Raw genomic sequence first — 26316 nt, forward strand, 5'->3', positions numbered from 1 at the left:
AACACTCCAAAATATCAACTCAAAAAATACCTAAAAAATACATATCCTAATAGTTTTTAAAAAAAATTTCTTCATTAAAGTTTAATAAAAAATATCATAAAAAACACTCTATCCAAACAAACCTTGATAAATATATACTTTACCAAAATACAAACAGAGCATAATAAAAACCTAAAAATATGAAAACATGCCATAAGTGCAACTAACACTAAATAAAAGCCATGGAAAGTTGAAAAAAAATCTTGCAATAAAAAAAAGAGGAAGAAGACAACTATAATATAGTAAACTACAAAACAAATAGTGTGCTCAAAAAAATAATATGCATAACTAACATCTATTAAAGAAACAAGCCATCAAAAATAATTAATACACACAAAAAAACCAAGGGCAAAAAAGGAAGGAAGTGGAGCAGGAGTTGGGTAAGGAGATGACAATGGGAGTAAGGAAGGGTAGAGGAAAATGAGGGGTAGCGGTGGGAAAAGGGTGGCAATGGTGGTTGGAACTTGGAAGGATAACGAAGAGAGGTAGAAGGAGGGGTAGATGTGGTAGGGGTGGAGGAGGGCGGGTGAAGGAATACTCCAAAATATCAACTCAAAAATACCTAAAAAATACATATCCTAATAATTTTTTAAAAAATTTTCTTCATTAAAGTTTAATTAAAAAATACCATAAAAACCATTCAATTGAAAGAGACATTGATAAATATATACTCTACCAAAATACAAACAGAGCATAATAAAAACCTAAAAATATGAAAACATGCCATAAGTGCAACTAACACTAAATAAAAGCCATGGAAAGTTTTAAAAAAATCTTGCAATAAAAAAAAAAGAGAGAAAGAAGACAACTATAGTAAACTACAAAACAAACAGTGTGCTCAAAAAATAATACGCATAACTAACATCCATTAAAGAAACAAGCCGTCAAAAATAATTAATACACATAAAAAAAAGCCAAGGGCAAAAAAAGAAAGAGGAACAAATCCAGCTAAGTAGCAGCAATAAAAAAATAGAAAGCAAAATAGAAAGTGACAAATGATAAAATTTAACTACATGTTAACCATAAATTAAATTAGGAAATAGATTGCTAAAGATGTAGTACTGATAGCTTTTAAAACATAGCTTCCCATTTAATAGGTTAGAACCTCGAGTGGAGAAGAAAATAAAAGTCAAATCAAAGTTAAATTAAATAAATCAAAGTCTATATTAAAAAAATCTAGTCATTGATCTTAATATTAAAGGCTGAGACAAAACTAACATCCAAGACAAACTCGGCAGAGGTCATATTGTTGATTTGATTTTTATTAGCCTAATAGAATAAGCATTTAATACAGAAGAACTAAATCTCAATGGTCATCCATATCTCTACACTAAGAGGATACAAAATAGGATAAATAACCACAAATCAATGAAAAAGGGTGATAAAATAAACCAATATAGAATTCAAACTGCCTAACAATTTATTCCTTTTTGTTTCATTAAAAAAATCTATTGCTTTTCTTTTTGGGATGTCCATAAATATTTGCCATCCTACCAAGGTCAAAATTATTTTTATCTCATTTTTTAATATTATCCTTACTTTTACCTTTGTTCCATGCTACATTGAATTTTGAATTTTTAGAGTGCAAATTTGGAAGCAAAAACACTAATATCATAATCAAGTCATTATTCTTAAAAGTTAGAATCTCAAAATATGAGAAATTTGTAATGAAGAGAGTATTAATTTATAGACCATGACTAAAACCAACATTTTAATAAACAATTATATCTTCAAAAGATCCTTAAATAAACACTTAAACTGTCAGAAAGCTACTCTTCCAATCACTTGAAAGTATAGAGATTCTATAAAGCTCCCCTTTTATAGAGATTCTATAAAACTCTTGAAAGTATGTTGGTAAAAAAGAATGAAAGTAGTATTTGCCAATTAGGACTATTACAAAAAGGGTTAATCACAAAAATTTCTCTTAAAGTTTAGCCAATTTTGCACTTCACCCCTTAATGTTAATTTTTCTTCACTTTATCTATTAAATCATTAGTCAACTCTAATTTTGTATAATAGGTATGCTAAAAAGATATTTACACCCTTAAAGGTTAATTCCAATAAGTTTCCTAAAGGTGTAATGCATTTTGCCCTTTTCCCTCTAATTGCATTTTTCTCTTAATTTGTCTATTTGTCCCTAAAACCACTCAAGACATATAACATTTAACAATATTAATATCCCTAACATAATAATTGATACAAGTCCTAAGAGCTACCTGTGCCTTACTTTAAGATCCGCTCATGGTTCGATGGGATCCAATGAATAGAGTTAAAAACAAGTGCAAGACTTGAGTAGCGACCATAGGGACCGTGGCTTAAGACCCAGTTAAGAGTCACGGATTGGTTATGTTTTATGTTTTTTGATTTTTTGGTTCATGTTCAATGAGTCATTAGTTAGTGAACTACACGGCTAGATCATATGGGCCAATGTTGAAGCAGCATTAGAGTTAGTTCTTGTTTAGCCAAATTAGGTTTACTTTAGTTAAGTCTTAGTTCTGAGTCTTATAAGTTTATAAAAGGCATCACTTTCGTCCAATTATGAAAAAAGAAGACGATTTATGAAAGTAAATTGAGACTTCATCTTTTTTTTATTCCTTTGTGAACGCCCTTGATACAAAGTGAGTCGTGTTTCCTTTGTTTAAGTTTTGACATATCAATTTAAGATCGCGTTGAATTGTGTCGCCTTTTGTCCTTCTAAATAATTTCGAGCTATCCTTGATTGGTTTATAATCCATCTTTTGTATCCATAACTTGATCAAAATAGATTCTTCCGCTACCCAGTCGAATCGTTTCTTCAAGAGCAGGAGTTTGGAGATTTGAACCAATATCAATAATGAAAATTATTGTCTATTTATAAATATAGATCTTGTTAAATTTTATCTTCATAATACATATTTTTAGATAGAGGAAAATATCCCACTCATTTTACACAATAAGGGAAAAATAAAAATTATTAGTGAAAAAAAAACTATAAAAATAGTATTAAAGATTTATAGATTGTCCTTGTTTGGATTGAAGATAATTTGTAAAATTTTTAAAAATAATATTATAATACTTTTTGTCATTTGATATTTGTGAAATAAAAATGTGATTAAAAAAATAAAAAGATGATTGAGAAGCTTGCTTATGATACAACAAAAAAATTTTAGTAAAATTTGTAATCGAAAAAACTTTTAGTAGCATCTAATCATACTATATTAAAAAAAGACCCCAAAAACTTTTTTATCCAAATCAACCATGTTTCTCTCTTTTTTAAAAGTATTACCAATAAAAAAAATGTATACTTGAATATAAAGAAACTGTCTAGCTATTAAAAAAATGCAATCATATGCACATCTATAAAGAGAAACTGACAATATTCGAGCATTTTTAGACTTTTAATAATAATTTCAATTATTATTTTTCAATAACAATTCTTGTTATTTTATCCTATTATTATGTGAAATTAGCAAGATATTTCTCTCAATCTAAAAAATATTATAATTATGGGATTAAATTTAATTAGGACCATATCTATAAATATAATTATTTTTTCATTACTATGTTAGGGATATTGATTTTTTAGACATTATTTATCTTGGATGTTATAAAATATTGGAGTTGACATTATTTGTCTTAATTGTTATAAAATATTGCAGTTGACTAATGTTTTTAATGACAAACAAACAAATTGGTAAAAATGATGTTAGGGGATAAAGTACAACAGAGAATTAGTGGACTTAGCTATTAAGGGTATAAATATCTTTTCAACGTTACTATTATACAACGTTAGAGTCAACTAACAATTTAGGAGATAAAGTGAGAAAAATACCATTGGGGAGCAAAGTGCAAAAATATATATACCTTAGGGGGCGTTTTTTAATTAACTCTTACAAAAATACAAAAAAAAAAAAAAAAAATTTTGTCAATCCCTTACAAAAATAAATTGTCCTGCACAAAAGTCGAAGGACAAATTACCAAATATGCCATTTGTCCAAATTAACAACGCCTGAAGGCTAGTAGTCGTTTTTAGCCAAGCACATTTCATTTGTCGAAGCCGCACAAGGGTTTTTCCTTCCTCTGTTTCCTCCTCAGGGTTTTCAGGTATCTTCCATACAAACAAGACAAACGTTAACCAAAACATGGATTTTCTGGCAAGATTTTGTAATTTATTCTAGTGTAGCATGAGTTTATTTTCATGTCCTCTTTCGGTTTCAAAAATTTTAGTGAATTTTAAGTTTCAACAGCCTTTTTCCTTGTGGAGTTTGAAAAAAGTTGCTACTTTATTGTTTCAGTAGATCTAGCAATTTTTCTAATACTGATGTCTATTCTGATTAATCAGACACTCCTTTTGGATTCTATGTATGTTAGGGTTTGATTGGCAAAACCCAGCCCCCTTTTTTGGGGATGTCTGTTTATTATTATATTTTAAAATTTTTGAAGCGCGATATGCAATTGCCATTATTGTAGATTTTGATACTATAGCTAATTTTCTTGAATGGCTTCTTGATTTTCCAGTGTTTTGAAATTCTTCTTCCATGTCTCTCTCTCTCTCTCTGTTTTTTTTTTGGTTAAATTTGCAGGCTATTGAAGATGTCAAGGGTGTACGTTGGGAATTTGGATCCGCGAGTCACTGAGCGGGAACTTGAAGATGAATTCCGTGTCTTTGGAGTTATAAGAAGGTAAATAATGTACGAAGTGCAATTTATATGTTTTGGCGCTATTTATGTGGTCGGTTTTGCATAAGTATTTGACCAGGAATTTTTTTTGATTGCCAATTTTTTGGCTTATGTACTTATCTGAACTTTGGGGTGATGGACTCTTGGTAAAATCTCCTTCCTTTTTTTTTTGTTTTGGTTCATCGGAGACTAGGCCTTTACAAGGGGAGTGGGTGGAATTTCCCCTTCCTTTGGTTTTCTTGTTTGATAATGTTATACCCAAAGGAAATTCGGGAGGAAATACATTTGTAACAGCTGCTAAAACCTTTAGCTAAGGTTTTGTAGATACTTTTTTTTTGGGTTGGGAGGTTTTTAAATGCTTGGACTTTATTTTCATTGGTGATTGCGCATGCTAATATATTGAACAACATATGTGCCAGCACATGATCAGATACAAGTCCTTAGAACATATACCAGATAGCATAGTTTCCATGTTCAATTTCTTCTGGCTGGGATTTTGAAGTTAAATATGTGTTGTTTGTCCACCTCTATTGCAAATATGCTGTGGTTGCTTCACTTGATTATTTTAATCATCTTGGGATGTGAAGATAGATGGGGATAAGACAAATGTCTTCGGTGACCGTGTAGATAAACCTGTTTCCCGAGCGATATAGTATAGAATGCATAGGGAACAAGATACTAAGGTAGAGTGTGGTAATTATTGAAAGAAATGTGAATCACACAATTTCTTTTTGAAGTAGCACTCATTGAAGCATGTATTTGAAATGTCAACAGCAGCTACACCATATTTAGACTGGAATGCTTTTCAATCTGGAGATAGAATATGAGCACATGATGTGTGTTACAAATTTAACTGGTGTCTTGGTTTGAGTGGGATCATCACATTTGCTTGAAAAGATTTAAAATTTGTGCACTGAAATTTTGGGGCTTATGTTTGTTCCTCATGGTCTATCTTTTAGTCACGTTTAAATGTTGTACTAATTTATGTTGTTCATCAAATTTTAAATGCAGTGTTTGGGTTGCAAGAAGGCCCCCTGGCTATGCATTTATAGATTTTGATGACAGGAGAGATGCACAAGATGCAATTCGTGAACTAGATGGTATGCCTTTTAATCTTCTACGGTGGACCCATTTTCCTTGTTACTTTTGCAATAAGGTCGTCAGTATAATTTTCTGGTTTCTCTAATTGGACCTGATGACGTATTTTCAAACTTTCAGTTTCTCGTCAGGAGCTATGTCTACATTGGTCAAAGCAAATATGAAATATTCTCTTCATGTATAGTTTTTATGTTGCAGTTTCTATTATGATTAAAAGTTCTGTGGCCTTGTTTTACTAGGTAAGAATGGATGGAGAGTTGAACTTTCTCATAATTCTAGAGGTGGAGGAGGTGGTGGACGTGGAGGGGGTCGTGGTCGGTCTGGGGGTTCTGACTTGAAGTGTTACGAGTGTGGTGAGCCTGGTCATTTTGCTCGTGAGTGCCGGCTTCGTGGAGGATCAGGAAGGCGTCGCAGCCGCAGCCCTCCTCCCAGATATCGGAGGAGCCCTAGTTATGGGCGAAGGTGAGATATTGATATGAATTTGTATTAGTACATTTTGTAACATGTGCAGTAGATATGAATGCCGATTTATCTATTTTGTAAAACATGCAGTAGATACATGTACTATGTCTTGCTTGGTGTCTTGTATGTGCTTGAGGCCCTTTATGTGCTTTGCTTGAAGAAATATAAGCTGACAGATCAATTATATTTTAGTAGCATCTTGAGAAAAGAGGAAAAGCTAGGGAAACAATGCAGTGGTTGCAAGACATGGGGTTCATCTGCATGCATGATTGACTTCATCTTCTTCTCTTGCTATTATTTCTAATGCTTTTTGAGGGTTCAAGCAGGAGTTACAGTCCTCGTGCGCGATCCCCTAGGCGCCGCAGTTTGTCTCCTCGTGGTCGCAGCTACAGCAGGTCACCTTATCGTGGGCGAGATGAGGTGCCTTATGCTAATGGGTAAAGTTCTCTCCATAGCTTGCAATCTGTTTCTTTTGGGTTCCTAGTATTTAATATACTTATTGCTTCATTAGGCTTGTATTTGATGTGTGGAGTTTGTCTGAATAAAAGTATAATTAGAAGGTAAATGTAGGAGAGGATATTTATTGCCAAGTGGGGAGGAAATAAGATAGCAAGTTCTATTATCATCATGAATTTAGATGTTTCTAGTTCATTCATTGGTTGTTACACATCACTTGTAATCTCTATTTTCATGAATAAATATGCTCTCATACTGATGATGTTATGTTCCAATGTGGAGCCATATATTAATATGATGTTGAAAGTCTGGGGATCTGATTGCATGAATATTCAGAAAACCCCAGCAATAATTAGCTTGAAGATAGTGTCACATCTTTAGGATGCTTCTTAATTTCAGGCTATGATGAATAGATCAGAACAGTGGGTATTATTACATCGTTCTCACTTCTTGCTATTCCTATTGTGCAGAAATGGTCTCAGAGATCGTCGCAGAAGCAGGAGCTGAGTGTAGAAAATTCTGTATTTGACTCAATCCGGAAGTTTTTGCAATAGTGTGTTTAATATGCATGGAATTAGTTACAACTCTGTAATCGGGGTGACGTCCTCGGCTTCAACTCGTGGATTTGGTTAAGTTTCTTTCGTACTTCAGTATCAAGTTGGTTAGTTTTCCTTCCCTTAATCCTTCTCTGGCTTTTGCCTTAGAACAAATAGATCTAGTATCTTAGTGGCATTTGGATTCTATGTTTGCTGATATAGTTTGTGAAAAGTAAAGAGTTCAAGTGAACGCTGCTAAAAATTTATGCTTTTTGTTTCTGTATCGAGGTGTCTACGTGGTTCTGCTTCATTGGTTTTCTGCTTCTACACTCCCTGTTGGTTTCCTTCTTCACTGCCCTGCGGTGGGATCTCCAATTTGAATGATTGTGGATCCCAACTGGCTGCGTTGCTAGATGGTTCTGTTTCATTGATTCTGCGGCTATGACGCCTCACCTCACTTGTAGTGGTAGATCTTTATATTCTTTTATGACAAGCGGCATCAAATACTTTTGGCAGGTAATCTGTTCAAGAAAAGATGGGGTCTTTTTTCTGAACTAATATTAAAATATTATCTTAATTGGGTTTATAGGCTTTTCGAGTAACACCTAAGTTTGAATCATGAAATATGATATCCATGTAGAAAACAGCCCCCTTTAGCTAACTAAATAGAGCCTGAACTAGTTCTCTTTTTACCTGCTAATTTTTTTTTGAAATTCATTTTTTTTTTGGGGTTCTGCAGCTGTCTAGCTAGTTTGTTATCCTAACTAACTGCAGGAAAAATTAGCTTGTTTACTTGTTACTGCAAGCTTTCACTTTTTTGTGATAAGATCAGATTACCCTCCTTGACCCCCCTTCAGCCAAACTTTGAGCACCTAAATCTTTTGATGAGAAGGCCTTTCTTGAAATGGTCATGTTATTGTTTAAGTTAAACATTGGAGTTTACTTGAAACTGTCTTCTGGACACTGGTCCAAATATGTCATCCAAGAATTATTGGATTTTCCTTCAAAATTATCATGCTTTGTATTAGTAGTTGTGGTGGATGAATTTTTCTATAAAGGTATTGTTGAACTTCTAAGAAAGGGGCATAGATATAGAGGACCAGCGCTTTTGTCCGGGTTGTTTGAGATGATTTGCTCGACTCTGCCGAGATCTCAGTGTCTTGATTGAGGTTGTCGCTTCGGATAGGACCATCTGTGGTTGATCATCTGTCATTCATCCAGCTTTTTATTTTACGGTTGGCATCCAACTTCGGTTTTGTAACTCAAATTGTTGCTGTAGGCATTGTAATCTTCTCTTCCAGTTTCTGAAAGCTCAAGCCATCAAGAATAACTTTACCAGCTTCTTGCGTTACATTTGCTGTAGATGTTTTGGCTAAGAGATTTCCTTGTCTTGGAAGCAGTTTCTGATTCTTTGTGCTCTGAATGATTTGTGCTGGTTCAGTTTTTAATTCTCACCTGAATGAACAATGACTACACATTAAGAGTTCAGAATTAGGATTGATTTTGGGGAAGATGACCAACATTTACTAGATAGGGTAGTGGTGCACAGTTTTGCACATTGGTACATTAAAGTTGTTTAAATTGCGTGGTAAATCACGCAAATAATTTATATTCTAGTTAACCAAGTCGTGTATATATCTATGTTTTGGAACTTGGATCAGGTAATGATTCAGTGGAAACACTAAACTCAGGCATCGGCGGTCAATGGGTTTGATTGGTTGGGTTGGGAGTGAAATAGGATGACATCATAAATATGATATAAATATATATTAATGATATGTAATCAAAATGATGTATAAAAATTCCTCTTAGATTGGTGGTACAACTCTGTATACATGTTAGATGAGTTTAGATTGAGTCCAAAAGGGCTCTACTTGAAAATTTTTTAAAGTTATAACTAAAAATAAAATTTAGAAAATATAATAGGCTAATTTTGCACTTTGTTAAAATAATAAGGATCAAAATAAAATTATGAAAAGTTTTAGGATACTCTAGGCAAATAAATGCTAAGCCTAGTCCGTGCTCCTTGTTTCTTATTATGCAGCCGTCAATTCCTTTATTTTTTTTCCTCTTTTCTTCGTTTCTTCTTCTTTGTTGTTTCTTATTTGTTTCTCCTCGTTTTTTCAAGGGAAAATTTCAGAAATCTCCCTTGAGATTTTTAATTATTTCACTGGCCTCCTTGGTTTTAAAAATGATGCTGCTAACTTCCTTGAAGTTTATTAACTTGTAAAATTTAGGTCCAATTAACAATTAAAAAGTAGAGAGAAATAAATATGATTTTATAATTGTTCCTCATCTATTAAATTGTTTAATTAATCTAATATATTTCTAAACAATAAAGAAAAGATTAGAATTTGTTGTTTATTATAAAGGATTAAATTATATATGACATCAAAAATAGTATATCATTCTATATATTTTATTTAATGTAAGATTTAAATTGCTTTTTTTAGTTACAAATTTGTTATCAAATATGATCAACAACAAATAATCAGAAAATTTGTAATCAAAATATTATAAAGAGTGAATTTTAATATCAGAAAAATCTTAGCATTTGACGTTAACATGTTGACAAGAATATTTATGATATTAATTTTGTTCTCTGTAATATTTTAGTTGCAAATTTTTTGATTATTTGTTGTTGATTATGGTTAATAATGGGTATATAATTGAAAAGAGTAATTTGAATCTTGTATTAAGTAAAAAATATAAAATGATATACTATTTTTTGATATTATATGTGATTTACTCTCTGATGTTAAATAATAAATTTTAGTGATTTTTTAATGTGTAAGCTGGTATTAAATTAATTAAATACTGTAGTAGATGAGGGGTGATGATAAAATCATATTTTTTTCTCTCTCCTAATATTACTTTTTGATTATTGATTGGGTGTAAATGTTACAAGATAATTAAGTTCAAGGGAGGTTAGTGTAATTTTTGAAATATGGAGGGAGGCCAGTGAAATAATAAAAAATCTTAGGGAAGGTTTCTAAAATTATCCCTTTTTTAAATCACACACAAGCTAGACTTTGGTAAGTTGAACCCGTTCTACTTAACTTCTATTCTGGAATCTTTTGTCTTCATTATTTTTTGTTTCCCTCTCTTTTCTTTTTCCTTCTTTGCTCCTTTTTCTTTTCCTCCTATTTGATTATAAATCTTTCAAGAACTTAGTTGCGTGAAATTGGGCTTAGGGAATTTAAAGAACGAATTTTTTCTTTAGATTCATTCTTCTGCAGATCCGGCTGCCTAACATTGATTCTGATCAGATCTGTTCTTAACGCTAGTCAAAGATGGAAGAAAGAAAGGGTCACCAGAATAAGAAAAATGTACAAACCAGGTTCTAATCGAATTTACCAGTTTCTGGTCAAATCCAATTTTTGATCGAGTTTTTAAGAGGCAATTTTTTAGGAAGGTTCGGACTGGATGTCTGGTTGGTATTCAGTTCAATTGATTGGTCGGGTCCGAATTTAAAAACATGTGTGTATGTTAGCAAAAGAAAAATGTGTCTGTCATGTCTCTTTTGGGAATAAATAGTTTAATCGTTTGAGGAGTGTGAAATTTTGTGTTCTAGCTCGGTCATATTCTCCAGATATAATCTGGGAATTTAGGTTGGTCAAGCAGCTGGGTGAGACATTATTTGTTTACCTGTATATGTTTTGCCAAGTGTACGTCAAAGCAATCAAATTGGTACTCTTGGATTTTGCAATTACAGAAGCTACATTTTCCTATTTGTGACCTTTTATAACTTGGGTTAAATGTCATGGACTCTTACATTGAATGTAGCTATGATGGTACGTATTAAACAACTGTGCCATGGTTGCCTGGGACGGAGTGTGCGAGCTTGCAAACTTCTGTAGTTTGGAATCGATTTTTGGCGTAGAATTATGTAATGGGAATAGAATTTTTGCCCTTGGAAGTTTTTGCTACTTCTCATACCCCCCAAAAAAAAAAAAGATAATCTTTGTCGTCTCCAATAAAAAAAATTAAAAAAGGTCCAACATGTGTGAGTTTTCCTCAGGGATAATCTTTTTTTTTTTAGGTTGTGAAATAATGAATCAATTAACAATTTATTGGGCCTAAGTATTTTTATATAAGTCGTATGAAGAAAAAAGTGAGAAGAATTGTATAATTGCGTATTGCAGAACATTACCAAACTTGTACAGAGAGAGAGAGAGGAATTACATAATCGCATGATTAGTTTCAAGGTTTCTTGGTATTGCATAACTTACTACAGTCTCCTTAAGCTCCCCTTTTCTCCTAGATTAGGATAGAGTAGGTTATACAAATGTATTTGCTGACAAACAAAAAAAGAATAAAATTTGATGAAGTGTTTTGTCTTATTGCACTAATAGTATACCAATTGGTGGAATATAATGTAAATAGATAAAATGGAAAAAAAATAATGATGTTTTAGGACAATAATGGGCACAAATCTGCACTGGGACGTTTCTTCCTCTTGAGCAAGACTTAATGAAAGGAAGGGCATCAGGCCCCCCTTATGGCTTCACCTACTATTTGTTTAAGATGAGCTGCCAATTCTATAACAATTCAGACAATTCAGAACTTTACCATATTTTCAAGCTTTTTGAAAAGAAATATTAGGGACCCAAATTAGCAATTTTCCCGTCAACAATTTGATTGTAAGCATTTTATGCTTGTAGATCTAGTTCACTGGTCTTTGATCAGACCTAATAACAAAAAATTAGCTTGCTATAAATGTTTTAGAAAACAAAGTATTTGGGACATAAAGATCCCTAAAGTATGCCAATGTTGCTAATTAATCTCAGAAGGCTAAAGGATCCTAATTAGATTGTAAGTTTGTAACAATAATTTTTGAAAACTAGGCAGGACTCGAATTAGTTGAGTGATTGAAACTTGACGATGACAATGCCTTTGATTCTCATACTTACTAAAAAGACAAAAGAAATTCTAATAGTATAGAGATATCAATAAGCCAGTTACAAAATTAAAAGGGATTTGGGATTTCAAGAAATATTGCACCGTACAAGGTGTGCATTAACTCAACAAATTGAGCCAACGGCTTGTTGAATTGTTCGTCATCACAAAGGCCTTAAATACTTTTATGGGGTGGGAGGTCAAAACTTTGAACTTTATCTCTTATCAATTACTACTTAATATGTGACTTCTTTTAAATTCAATGATGTTTAATGCATTCATTTGATTCAATGGTGGTCAGTCTCCATCAGTTCTTATGATTCTTTTGGATCTGTCCCTTCTCTTGTAGCCAATGTATGACTAAAAAACTAACAATAATAATAACACAACAAATTTAGGCACTATGACATTAAGCGTTGATACTAAGATAATGACATGTAAAAGTATAACAAAATTTGTCACTCATAAATAATTGTGTTTCTTAATCAATTCCATTTAACAAATTTCATATCATTCCCATTTGATCCATCAATTTTACGGTGCAATTGCAAAGCATCCTGGCCGCAAAGTTTGTGCTAGCTGTGTAGGAATCCCAGTACGTTATCTTTATGATGTGGACCACTTTTAGAAATTGGTCATTCGTTAACAGAAGTATCATGCCAAATTTGATCCAGTAACCGATTGCGAGATTCTTCAAACTTCTTAAAAATTTAAAATGGTAGCGGAAAGTTTAACATTTTTTAATGCAGGACTGCTTACAATTTCTCCCACCTTGCTGACCAATCCAACCTCCCTTAAACTTTAATAGAATTTTTTTTTGGGAGAATATCGAGAAACAAAAAAGAGAACTATTTCTACCACTAGATATTTTAAAGTCTTTCTCAAAATCAAATTTTAAGTCTCATCAAGTAAGATTTCGAGAGCCCAAAGAAAAACTCAACGAAAAGGAAAGAATCTATCACTCTATGCCAAAATATAATAAAGGGTAAAAAGTTCCAGTGGCCCTCAAACTATTAGTTGGATGAACTTTTGATCCCCAAACAATTAAAAGTGAATTTTTGGCTCCCGATCTATCCAAAGTACAAAATGTTAGACCTTCTGTCAAATTTAGCAGTTAATACCAACGGAAACTACAATCACGTGAGACGCACGTTGAAATACGAAGGGTATTTTTGTCCACAACAAGCTGTGTTTCAATCGGTAAAATGGGACTTCTTCGTGAACAGAGTTGAACAAAGAAAAACTCCGTTGCAGCGGGAAATTCATGCGGTTTTGTGAATCATATCGGAAGAAAAGAGTAAAATAGAAAATCCGAAAGGATTAGTAAGCTTGCAGAACTAGCCTCTTACTGAGCCTCTTGATTTCTCTATCCATTTGACCAGTAAGTATCAATCTAAACATCTTGAAATCACACAAAAAGGACCAAAAGTGATGCCCAAAAGTTGCAGGAACATTTCCTTCCACAAAAGAATGGCTATACCATGCCAAGTCATATCCCAACAAGGGCACAAGGATCACAAACCACCAGTTGAAAAGCATTGAATATATCAAGCAAATAATGCTACAAAGCGTGCCCATGATTCATGTAAAATAGCCAAAACTCCTCCACGCTTCGGAAATTCATACCTCAAATGCAGTCAGAGATCGGCCCGGATCAAAACTGTGGGGAAAAAGGGATCGATCTTTCCGATGGAAGAGATGGAAAGAAGCCCACAACAGGCCCAAATCAGATAGTATATTTCATTGTAGTATACTCGATAAAACTGTTTTGCAATGGAAATTCCAATCTCAGCTAGAAGTTTGATTCAATTCCAGTGTGAAAGATCAACAAGTTTTGGGAGTTGCTGAAATGCCCAAAAGGTTGATAATATTCAGCTAAAATTGGGTTAGGGGCTGGGATGCAAGATGATATTTTGGATCGATACGGATGAAGAGCAAATAGGGTTTGACCGATATTTTGTAGAATAGAATTTGGCAAGATGACGCTGGAGAGGGAATCCTTCCACCCACTGATTACAAGTAGTTTGACTGTTTGTTTGGGATGTTCGAGAAATTAAGCTACCCAAAATATAAATGGGAAAGGTGGGTGAGGTTAGGGGTTTCAAGGGTGGATGGTAGCTCACTCAATTTCATCTGAAAGAATTTAGGGGCAATAATCTATGAAGAGAACAAAGGAGGTTCGAAGGCTCATCCCGATCCCATCTGCAACAGGGATCAACATTGTTTATATCACTCCTTCAAAGACGTGTGATTGCACGCACACCCCGACACAGCAGAAATTCCAAGTGATTGGTCCCTGGGCCTTTGGTCACTCTTTGCTCTCCACTCCATTTTGCATCACCGTCTACTTCCACGGTGTTGATAGTTGGGAAGTTGCAGCAATCGCCAACAATGGTAGAGGAAGAGATATTGGTAAAAGTAAACGATTTGGTTAAAATTATTTTTCACTCCATATTTTACCGAGTGGAACACAGCTCATTATGGACAAAAATGCCCTTCATATTTCGGTGTGAGACTCATGTGGTCGTAGTTTCCGTCAATATCAACTGCTGAATTTGACAGAAGGTCTAACATTTTGTACTTTGAATAGATTGGGGGCCAAAAGTTTACTTCTAATTGTTTGGGGATCAAAAGTTCATCCGGCTAATAGTTTGAGGGCTACTGGGACTTTTTGCCCTATAATAAACTTCTGTAACAATCCAGAAGTATCTAAAATCTTGGACTAATTCAACTTACACCATATTGAAAAATGTTCTTTCTAGCAAAAGAACAGAAAAAAAAAATCTCTGAGCCCTCAAACTGTTTTTCTGTTTTAATTTATTTTGTTAATTATTATATCTAATGTATTGTGGATTAGGTTATATACTAGAATTTTGACCCGTGCTATGCACCAATTAACATTTCAAATCAAAATAGTAAAATTATTTTTGTGAGAAAAAGGTTATTTGGAATGGAAAAGCTCAAAGTTCAAGATGGTTTCAATTTCTATAAAACATGTTATTTTAAATAAAAAGCAGCAGAAAAAAATCTCTACTTATGAACTTGAATAAAACTATGGAATTACCTAAAATTTGTATTTAATTGTCATATATTCTTACATTTACTCAAAAAAATTTGACTCATTTTAGAAAAATTCATTTCTTTCATTATATTGTACCCTAAGAATTTTGTATATTTTCAAATGACCTATGATTCCATGAATAACAAGAAAAATGTAATCCCAGTTGCATTATTTGATAATATTTGTTTTCAAATAACTACATCATCAATAAAAAGAAAAAAATTTACTAAAAATTAAATAGAAAAACGGCCAAATATGATTCAAAAGATATTACCAAACGCCTCCTCATTCCCTCTTTGCAACCTCTCCTAGTTTATAACTATACTCTTCCTACCACTCTGCCCTTATCCTGCAGTTTCATCTCCTCCAATCTCCTTTCCTGATACTATCCCCCTTCATTTGCTACCCTTTACTTACCAAATTGATCTATCTTTTCCTATTTCCACAATCTTTTCCTTTCCCTTACCCTACAAGTGGCACATCCATCCTTTCCCACGCAACAATCTCATCTCCTACCTCTCTTTGTAATCTTATTTATCACTCTTTCGGTATCTTTCTCCCATCTTACAAATTACCATCCTTTCATGTCCCAACCCCATATTTTCTTGATCACTACCTATTTAATCACCTTTCAAATAGTTTTGACGAAATCTAAAGTGAAAATTGTGATCTATGGGAAAAAATTCAAAATTTGGTTGTAAATTCTACAAAATTTTTTCCATCTTTGGAGTTTTTTTTTTTCAAAACTAACCATCCAAATGCGTCCTTGCTTATTTAAAGAAAATTCACATCAATAAAATTTGTTCACCTTAAAACTCACCCTCATTATGAAAGCGTTATACTGGACATACTCTAATAATATTATTGTGACTACCAAATATAATTATAACAATGTCAAATATAAAAATGAAAGAATAAAGAAAAAATACATACCAAAAAGATATACTTATGAAAAGAGGATACTAAACAATCATAAGAAAATAGTTACTTTAGAACTTGTTAACAAAGGATGTGGAGTTAAATTCTCTATTCCAACTAAGGATGGTAAAGTAGAAAGAAATTGAGTAACATGAATATAAAAAATAAAGTGAAAGTCACCACATGTAAAATCATTATAAAAAGGAAAGTTGAAACCATATTTTTAGGCTATTGATAAATTGAATTTTCTTTTTAAAAGATAACAAATTAGATCTAAATTTTGTGATTGCCTTATGATTATTAGCACTTGATTTTGTAAAGGAAAATTATTTGACTTAAGAGTAAAACGATAAAACATTATATGTGTAGTTTTAAGACTTCAAATAATAAAAAATTAAATGTTATAATAAAAGAAAAATGAAAAGAAGTACATGGCCTTTTTTTTTCCTTTGTTATAGTATAACAAAGACATGAAAAACATATCTTGCATTACAGTGGAGCTAGTTTTTTAATAAAATAATAGATTTTCTTAGAAATAGGAAAGAAATGAAAAATATTTGGGTTTGTCATCATATCTTTTTTTTCCTACTAAAATCATATATGGTGCTTATATCATGAGAAGAGAAAATTTCTTTAATTATCATTTCAATTCATTAATCATTTATAACTTCCTTAATTTGATGTTTATATTATGAAACAACTACAGATGTGAATGTCCACTTGTATTCACAAGAAAGTTGATTCATAATTATCCACCAGATTCATTGGTATATTGAATAAAGGAGAGACATTGGATGAATCCTTTCAGTTCATTTATGAAGCTATAAAATTGATGTACTTGAAGTACTAAATTCATGAATGAGTATTTAATAGGGTTCATGTACCTTTGATCTTGTATTACCTATATATAGAGATATTCTTACCTCTCTTTGTAACAAGAAGAACTTGTGATCAATTGAAATAATAATGAAATAGTTCTCTATTCTCTCTCTTCTATTTCTTTTTCTAATATTTGAATCCCTATTTTAGTAGTTTATTTTTTTAGTTTCACAACACGTTATCAGCATGAGTCTCTATTTCTGAGCAAAAGGTGAAAAAGAAGCCTCTACCTTGAGCGAAGTGAAACACGAGACTCTGTCGAGATTCTACTAATATCAAATCAACTATTGAGCATTTCCTTGGGCAAACCCTTGATGAACTATTGAGGTAAATTTCTTTCCTCCAAATTTATTTCAATTTCTTATAGCTAGTTTTTGAGTAATCTTGAAGTAAAAGTGTCTGCTACTAAGCAACCATTAAGCACAAACATATACTTTTCGACATCTTTGAGCTAATATTTCTTCTTTCAATTCTATTTATTATCTTTATTATCATGAGAATTATTTGCTATGGATACTTACATCCGGATGCAATGAGTTTTGGAGATACTATTATAGAAAATTAATTATGCTTGAGAATCCACTTGTCCTTTGAAATACTTGAATGATAAAGATTTGACCGCTTGAAAATGGTCGTTCTTTAAAAAAAATATTTGATCACCTGAAAATGGTCAATCATTCCAAAGTCTGGTATGATAAATTTACTTATGACTGCAAGTACACAATTCTGCTATGTTTAAAATTATATTTTAGTTAAAAATAATATTCTCTACATATTTCTCGAATATGCTCCTATAGTAGCAACATCGAGAGAAATTTTTGAGAAGTATTCTATATTTATTGCATACTAGTTCTAGTCCATTCCCAGAAGTGAATGCGACTAAATTTCAACTTATTAGCTATGGTTGCAACAATGACTATAGTTTTGGTAAATATGTATTTTATCATGGCAAGAGCAAAAAATTTCCACCTAAAGTGGGATAATATTGATAAGGATAAGAAAATAAGGATCCTGAAGACAAATGTTCTAAAGTACATTTGATCAATTAAAATAGCATCTTGACATGGCTAATTTCTTTAAAAGCCCTAAAGGTGTATGATGATCGATTTGATGTATGATAGTCATTGATTTTTCTTCCTGAAGAAGAAATGAATGTCAAACATTTGGGATCAAAGGATTATGGTGATAATATTTATCCCATAAGAATTATGGTGATAATGATATATGTCTCATTAATAGTGCTACTATGTACACTATATTTCTATTTGAAAATAAGAGAGACAAACACTACTGTCTTGAAAAATTTATTGAATTTGAATATCCGTTGAAATGGATATCAAATTGAGACACTGAATGAGATAATAATAAAGATCAAGTGAGATAAAGGTTGATTATATCATAATAACCATTCAAGAGAGAAATGGTTATTGATATAGTTGTCTTCACTCTCATTTGATTTATAATCATCACGTGCAATAAATCAGAAATTTACTGATCCTGATTTTACAAAAATAAGAATATTTGAGAGCTGACAAATATTTATACATACCCCCTTTATAGTATATATGGCTCCAATAGAAATTTAAAAATCTATGTCGGGTATGAATCCCCCTTTACAATTAAATATTGTGAAATATTGATGGTTGATCTATCTATATTTCCCGACATTACGAGGAGAAAAAGATCAACCGAAAGGAAATCATTTGAAAAATATTGTTGGATTTCCTCGATTCTCAACATACGGTGAACTGGAAGTTCAAAAGATTATTCATTTGTAGAAAGTTCCAAATCAATTATTAGATATATTTATCAACTCCAAAAGAGTCATTAAATCAAATATTCCTGCAGAAAATACTCTGGTTAAAATTGATGTCCCTGAAGGACATGTGCAAGTGCTACAAATGAATTTAAGACCGGCCTACCTAAATCAAGTATAAATTGATTTCAAATGTCTCCGGAGATTAAATAAATGTCATGACAAAATTCAACCTCCCGAAGAGCCAACTCTTGAAGAGTTTACTTCTGAAGAGAATGAAATCATCGAAAATTTAAATGGAGCCTAATGAAATGTAGCACTTGATATTATAAATGTTAACGAGGATCATAAATATCGATCGGTTGATAAATGTTGGCAAAGAAATGATTGGCCGAAAAAAGAGATTCAGTTCCATCAGTATCAAATTCACTGGTATAATAAAAAGCTCTTAAACCTTTGTCCAAAATACCCAAAGAGTGTCAAGCCAGTTGAATATAAATATTCGTTAATGATCTTAATTGGAACTTCGGAAGAGCTCCAAAAAGTTGTCGAATATTTGAAGAAAGAATTTGAGATCAAAGATTTTGGAAAGACAAAATTATGCCTTGATTTACAAATTGAACATTTGGAAGGTGAAATTTTTGTCCACCAAATTGTTTATACCCAGAAGGTATAAAAACGATTTTATATGGATAAGACACATATATTAAGTATCCCAATGATTGTCAGATCACTAAATCCTAATAAGAATCCTTTTAGACGGCGAGAAGAAGATGAAAAGATACATGGTCCTGAAGTACCATAACTCAGTGCAATTGGTGCACTAATATATCTTACTAATTGTACAAGACCTGATATATCATTTGTAGTGAATTTATTAGCAAGATTTAGTTCCTCGCCTACAAGACAATATGGGAACGGTATTAAACATATTTTTCACTATCTCCAAGGAACAATTGATCTTGGTTTATTTTATTCAGGTATAGCTAAACCAGAATTGCTTGGTTGTGCTAATACTAGGTATTTATCTAACCCACATAAAAAAGATCTCAGACTGGTTATCTATTTATATATGGTAGTATAGCTGTTTCTTGGCGATCTACAAAGCAATCATTAGCCACCATCTCATCAAATCATACTAAAATAATAGCAATTTATGAGGCCAGTCGAGAATGTGTTTGACTAAAATCAATGATCCACTACATCCAGAAGAGTTGTGGGTTATCCTCCGAGAAAGAAAATCCTCTAACTATATTATATGAAAATAATGCAGTTTGTATAGCTCAATTGAAAGGAGGATATATTCAAGGAGATAGGATGAAACATATTTCACCAAAATTCTTCTTTAGTCATGATTTGCAAAAGAATGGTGAAATTGATGTGCAACAAATCCGATCAGATTGGCAAATTTATTTATCAGGGCATTGCCGACTGCAACATTTGAGAAATTGGTGAAGAATATTGGAATGTGTCGGTTAAAAGATCTCAAATGATGTTTGTATCAGGGGGAGAAATTTATACACAAGAATAGTGTACTCTTTTTTCTTCACTAGAGTTTTTGTCCCACTGGATTTTTTCCTAGTAAGGTTTTAACGAGGCATATTCTTTGTATAATGGACATCAAAGGGAGAATGTTATGAAACAACTAAAGATATGGATATCCATTTGTAATCCCAAGAAAGTTGATTTATAATCATCCACCAGATTCATTGGTACATTGAATAAGGGAGATACATTAGATGAATCCCTTCAGTTCATTTATGAAGCTATTGAATTGATGTACTTGAAGTACTAAATTCATGAATGAGTGTTTAATAGGGTTCATGTACCTTTGATCTTATATTACCTATATATAGAGTTATTCTAACCTCTCTTCGTAACAAGAAGAACTTGTGATCAATTGAAATAATAATGAAATAGTTTCTATTCTCTCTCTTCTACTTCTTTTTTTAATTTATTTTATTAGTTTCACAACAGTTTAAACCATTAGTATGTTCGTAGTTATTTTGGTACAATTAACCAATTCCAAAGATGTTTCCTTAACTTTGTTTTACAAGTATCAAATGGTCAAACTTATTTTTGCTAAGGCTTATAAAAGACAAAGGGTATTTGGGAAGGTTTCCTTGTTATCAAGTTCAAATATTTAATTGTTCATTCTAATTTTGGTAAAATTAACCAATCTCAAACATGATCATATTTTATTTTGGTAAAGTTAATAAAATTTGAAATTAGATTACAAAATCATATGTAGTTTTTCCTATTTTTTGGTATGCTACATTTGGAAGAATCTAATTTTAGGCACTAAACTTAACTAACAAAAGCATGTTTTTGGATTCAATCCAAACTTGACCATATTTTAGTGACGTTTTAAACAATTAAAATAAAAAATTTTGAGATAAAGGAATGGAAATTTGGACGCTTAATTGAGATAAAGGAATGGAATGGAAATTTGTTAAAAAATTATTTGGAATGGAGAAGCTAAAAATTCAAGATGGTGTCAATTTCTATCAAAATGTATTAGTATGAATAAAAGGAAAGGAACAAAAAATCCCACTCATGAACTTGAAAACAACTATGAAATTGCTTAAAAATTGTTTTTAATTGTCATATATTCACACAGCTGCTTATAAAAATTTGTCCAATTTTTAAAAAATTCCTTTCTTTCATTAGATTATATCCTAAGAATTTTGGATATTTTTAACCTACTTGTGATTCCGTGAATAACAAACAAAATATCGAATTTCAGTTACATTGTTACATAACATTTGTTTTGTGAGACCCCGAAATTTTACTTGTCTTTATAGCTCTTATTTGAACTTACTTGTCTTAGATTAGAGAAAGACTAAACTTTTGACTAGAACTTTTGTTGTGTAATAGTGATAGTATTAGTAGTTTGTTGGATCCTGAATTTTTGTATTTAGCCTTGAGGATTGTATATCTATGTTAATGGTTGTATATATATTAAATTTGCTTGGCACATCTTTACTTGCTTTTGAAATTGTAACTCATTTTATTAAAGTGAGTGAGCGAGTCCTGGCGAGAGATGGGCAGGCAGCTGCTAAACCCTGGGGTACGCCCTAAGGGGAAGTGGGGTCATCACAGGTGGTATCAGAGCCTAGGTTTGAATTGGCCTGGGCGGATTGAGTGAGTGTAGTTGTGATGGCTTAAGTACGAGTATTTAAGTGTGAAACCCTGAAGTGTTAGGTGATGAATCTTGCTTCATTTGCTTAAGTTTCTTCTTGATGCTTGATTGTACTGTAGGAATAGACGGAAACAGTGGAAATACGAACCATGAGTGGTCTCGTCGAGTCCTTAGCCATCAAGAATGTCTAGGAGGATCCTAGTATTTGACCTAAGATTGGGTTGATTGAGGAGATAGGCTTAATGAGTGTTGTCATGGACTATTTCCATGTGTGAGAACCCGTATTTTCCCTAATAATTTTCCTAAGGTTTTTCCCCTTTAATTGCATGTTTTCTGCATTTTCTGGCTTAGGAAAATTTTCTTGGTGGATTTTATGAGTAATTATAGTTTTTAGATGATTTTTCTAGTATTGGAGAGTTTTTGAAAAATTAAGAATATATATCGGACGTGGGACCCACTAGCGCGAAAAGTTCGGAAAAATTCGGCCAAGTAGGTTGAGTTTCGGATACTGAGTGAAATTTATCGGGTGTTAAGAGATAAGTAGAGGATGAGATGTGATTGATGTGAGAGAGACTTAAAAGATAGAAATGCTTTAAATGTAGTGACAAGTGTCACTTGGTGAGTGGTGGCACTTGTAGGACAACTATTCATTTTCTTGACTTTTGACCAATTGCTTAAATATCTCAAAAATCACACAAAATTCATTCTTGTCTTCAACTTCTTGGCCGGCTCTCTCTCTAGGAAAAGAAAGAAAACTTCTCCAATTTTCAAGCTTCCATCTAGTGCAAATCATCCAAACCAATTGCTTAAATTTGTTTCTACTCCATAAAATCCCTCCATTTGGTGCTAGTAAGTGATTTTGTGGAAGTGTTCAAGGAAGCTAAGGTGTCCTACAACTCTCCCTCTCTTTCTAGGTAAGTGGTGTTTGAACTTCCTCCTACACTTAATGAAGCTTGAGTTGTGCTTAGTGGAAAACTAAGTTTCAATGTTCTTCATTCTGTCCGAATTTTTAGCTCATAGTTAGAGGCCGAATTGGCCTTGGATTAAAACATGAAAGTTGTAGGGAATGATATTTTGAGGTGCCTGTAAAATTTCAGGTTCATCGGAGTTGTGTAGAGTGAGAAAAGTCGATTTTACTGTTGCTGTTCTGGGTTCTTCAGGATGGCCGAACTGCGCCTATAATTGGCTGTTTTGACTGGAATTGCTTTAGATTTGGTTGTTGAGGTCTTCTGATGAAATGTAGCTTGATGTCTTAGCTACCATATGCCTTTGGAATCAATGAATTTGGACTTGTATAGACTGAGTTGGACTAATTACAGCATAGTGTAATTTGTAAACCTGCAATTAAGGTTCTGGTTTGGTATTTTGCATATTTGACCTAGTTGTGCTAGGATTTGGACTGAGTGGCCTTCTACATTGTTGTAGCCCTGTCTTCTAGCTTCGAGATGGTGGGTCTTACACCCTAATCCGATAATCGTAGTTCAATTTGTGCCATTACCGCAAAATGAGGACAAAACTGTTTTTTTCGTTAGGGCCACATTAGTTGCATTTCCGTAATTTCTGGTTGCCTATGATGCTTATACATGCATATGAAACCCTATTGGGGTTATGATTGACATGGCTTTATGACTCGTTATCGAGTCTCATTGTATTTATTTGTATGTTTTAGGACGTGATGGGAGTTCACGACGTCCTTTTAACGACGGTGCATGAAACATCACCTACTTGATTGGTGAGTATACTACTCACTTGAATGTTACAATGTGGCTTTGCTATATGTGATTTTGATGCCTTGAAGGCTTATTTGGCTATTGAAATGGATTGAGGTGAGGGTGTACTTAATCGCCCTCACCCCTTGTGATACCGTTAATGACTGTTTACCGCTTCACTGATATACTGCACTTGCTATATGAGATATTGAATTCACTTCATGAAAAACTGATTTGGTGTCGTTTGGACGAGTATCCAACGGCCTTACTGTACTACTGAGCTCAACCCCATTGGTAGTCAATTGAATCGAGCCGGTGAGGGCTTGGTCGTGAAAATTGACATGCCACGGGGACTGTACTGGGGAATCTTGTAGTAATGAGACTCTTGATTCCGGTAAACTCGAGTATTACCAAAAGCTACTGATTGGAGTGCGGGCCCGGTTGGGGTATGTTTGGTGGAAGGGATGGGAGTGAAGTGGGTTCTACGGTTGGTACTCATAAACGTTGACGGAGAGTCAATGAGATTGGATCAAGAATGTAAGCGTGGAAATGGGCTCTTGAGAGCCGTCCGTATCCTTTTACCGACTTGTTTTACTTCTTAATTGTGTACTTGAAATGAAAGATTATGCTTATGTGATCTTTGTTGCTTATGTGGTAGTAACTCACTGGGCTTAAGCTCATTCCATTCCATTTGTTTTCCTTACAGGAAAATGACCACTTTTGGAAAGGTTATACTTGTTGGTTGTCAAGTTGAGCTCATGTAAATGTATCTTTTGGATAGCTCTTTGAATGAAACCCTAATGTGTATTGGGTTCAATTTCTTTTGATTGGCAAACCGAACATGTATATCCATGATGAATCGTTTTGATATGCCGCTTTGGCTTTTGGCTTGTAAATGTTACATTTCAATGTATATATGTTTGGTTGACATTTGGTTGGATTTCGGATTAACTCGTATTTCAAACGGCAAAAGAAAAATTTGGCTACTCTCGGCCTAGTATCCGGATTCTGACGTGGCCGGTACTGTTCATCATCGGCTTCGATTTTCATTTATTTTATTTTATTTTATTTTTTTATTTTGTGATTTTGACTTGTTTTTTTTAGATCGACGTGAACTGATCCGTAGTCCTGGCGAGAGTTGGGCAGGCAGTCCGCTAACCCCTTTGGTTCGCTTTAGGGGAAAGTGGGGCTGTTACACCATGCATGTTTGGCTTGGGTTTCTATAGTGGATAGCTGACTTGAAAATTTGATGGTTGTCCCTGTTTGGAGTTTAATCCTTGTAAGGATCTGATTATGTGTGTTACGTATGGCTATTCTTGGGTTTGAATGAGGAGTTCTATTTTGTGACTTGTAAGTAAGAACGGACTTGATAGTTCTATTGAAAGAGATCATATTATTGGGATATGTATACCCGACAATTAGTGTGAGATAGGTTATGATCACTCTCAAGTGACACCCCGAACTTGTCCGAGCAAAGGTAGGAATTTCGAGGACGAAATTCTTTTAAGGGGGAGAGAGTGTGAGACCCTGAAATTTTACTTATCTTTATAGCTCTTATTTGAACTTACTTGCTTTAGATTCTTGGTTGTTTAAATGATTGAATTTGAGCCAAGGGAGTGAATTTTGTTAAGAAAAGTTTCATAATCTCAAGTTGGTAGAAAATCTGGAAATTTTTGCAGGAGGCTCTGCGCAGTTTTGGGAAATTGGCTATAATTTCGTATAGGAACGTTGGAATTGAGTTCCGTTTATTGCGTTTGAAACTAGACTCATAGGGCTTATTATGACATAAAATTTAGAGTTTGAGTTAATCTCTATAAATTCCAGAAAATTGGCAAAGTTGACTGAAAATTCTGCCCTGCACAAGTAAAAATAGAAATGTTGTAGTAGCTTATGGCTCAATTTGGACCAACTTATGAATTGAATCTCTTTGAGATGTCTTCTAAAGATTATTAGTATTTGAAGTCTAGTTTTTAACAGGCCAAGTTGTATGAATTTTTGATAGTTATCACTCAAGTTATGAGTTTCTAAAGGAATGGTGCATACTAGGGTTTTTGGTGTGTTTTTGGTGTATTTTGGTAATGTGATTAATTGGTGAGGTGTGTGTACTAAATTTGATGGTTAATAGTGATTTTTAGATAAGAAGAAGTGTGTGATTAGAAGTGCTAATAATAAGCTAATGAACCATAAGTAAAAACACGAGTACGAGAGAGTTAAGGAAAATAGCCTTGAACTGACGTGCACCGTTTGTTACGTGCACCGTTTGTTACCGGTTGAGTACTCCACTTGACCAATACATTCTTACCCTAATCTCCTTGTTTTTATTTCATTTAATTTCCCCTAAATTACCCTTAAGTCAGCCACCATTTTTGACTAAAGAAAAGTGAGAAAAGAAAAAAAAATAAGAAGGAAATCTTGAGTGACAAGTGTCAAGGATCCAAGCAACCTTTGACCCAAAACATTTCCTTTCTTCTTATCTTTCCTTTTGGCTAAGTTTCCTTCATTTTCCTCTTGTGTTGGACGAAATTTGGGAGATAAAAACAAGAGAGAAAACCTCTAACTCCAATCTTGAATCTTGCCTTGTTTGAATTGAAACCACAAAACTAAACTGATTAAACTAGCACCAAGGAGCTAAGGAAGCTTATTGTGAAGTTGTTTAGAGAGAAATAACTTGGTTCTTTACTTTCTTCAAGTGTTTTGGAAGGT

General features: G+C 33.1%; 1 protein-coding gene across 2 annotated transcripts; it reads left to right on the forward strand.

Moving 5' to 3' along the window:
* Positions 1-3985: 3985 nt before the first annotated feature.
* Positions 3986-8672, forward strand: LOC113722548 (serine/arginine-rich splicing factor RSZ22A-like). 2 transcript variants are annotated; one of them, XR_011819905.1, is made up of 7 exons: positions 3986-4122; positions 4602-4700; positions 5709-5797; positions 6035-6257; positions 6584-6694; positions 7184-7374; positions 8529-8672. XR_011819905.1 is itself a non-coding variant. In XM_027245829.2 (6 exons), the coding sequence occupies exons 2-6, from the start codon at positions 4612-4614 to the stop codon at positions 7218-7220; spliced, it is 549 nt and encodes a 182-aa protein (XP_027101630.1). In that variant the 5' UTR covers positions 3986-4122; positions 4602-4611; the 3' UTR covers positions 7221-7532. The 2 variants fall into 2 exon arrangements, 1 of the variants encoding a protein (XP_027101630.1); XM_027245829.2 differs by lacking the exon at positions 8529-8672 and having other exon boundaries at positions 7184-7532.
* The last annotated feature ends 17644 nt before the right edge of the window (positions 8673-26316 follow it).

Source organism: Coffea arabica, chromosome 8e (genome assembly GCF_036785885.1).
Source record: "Coffea arabica cultivar ET-39 chromosome 8e, Coffea Arabica ET-39 HiFi, whole genome shotgun sequence".
In the NCBI taxonomy this organism is placed as follows: domain Eukaryota; kingdom Viridiplantae; phylum Streptophyta; class Magnoliopsida; order Gentianales; family Rubiaceae; genus Coffea; species Coffea arabica.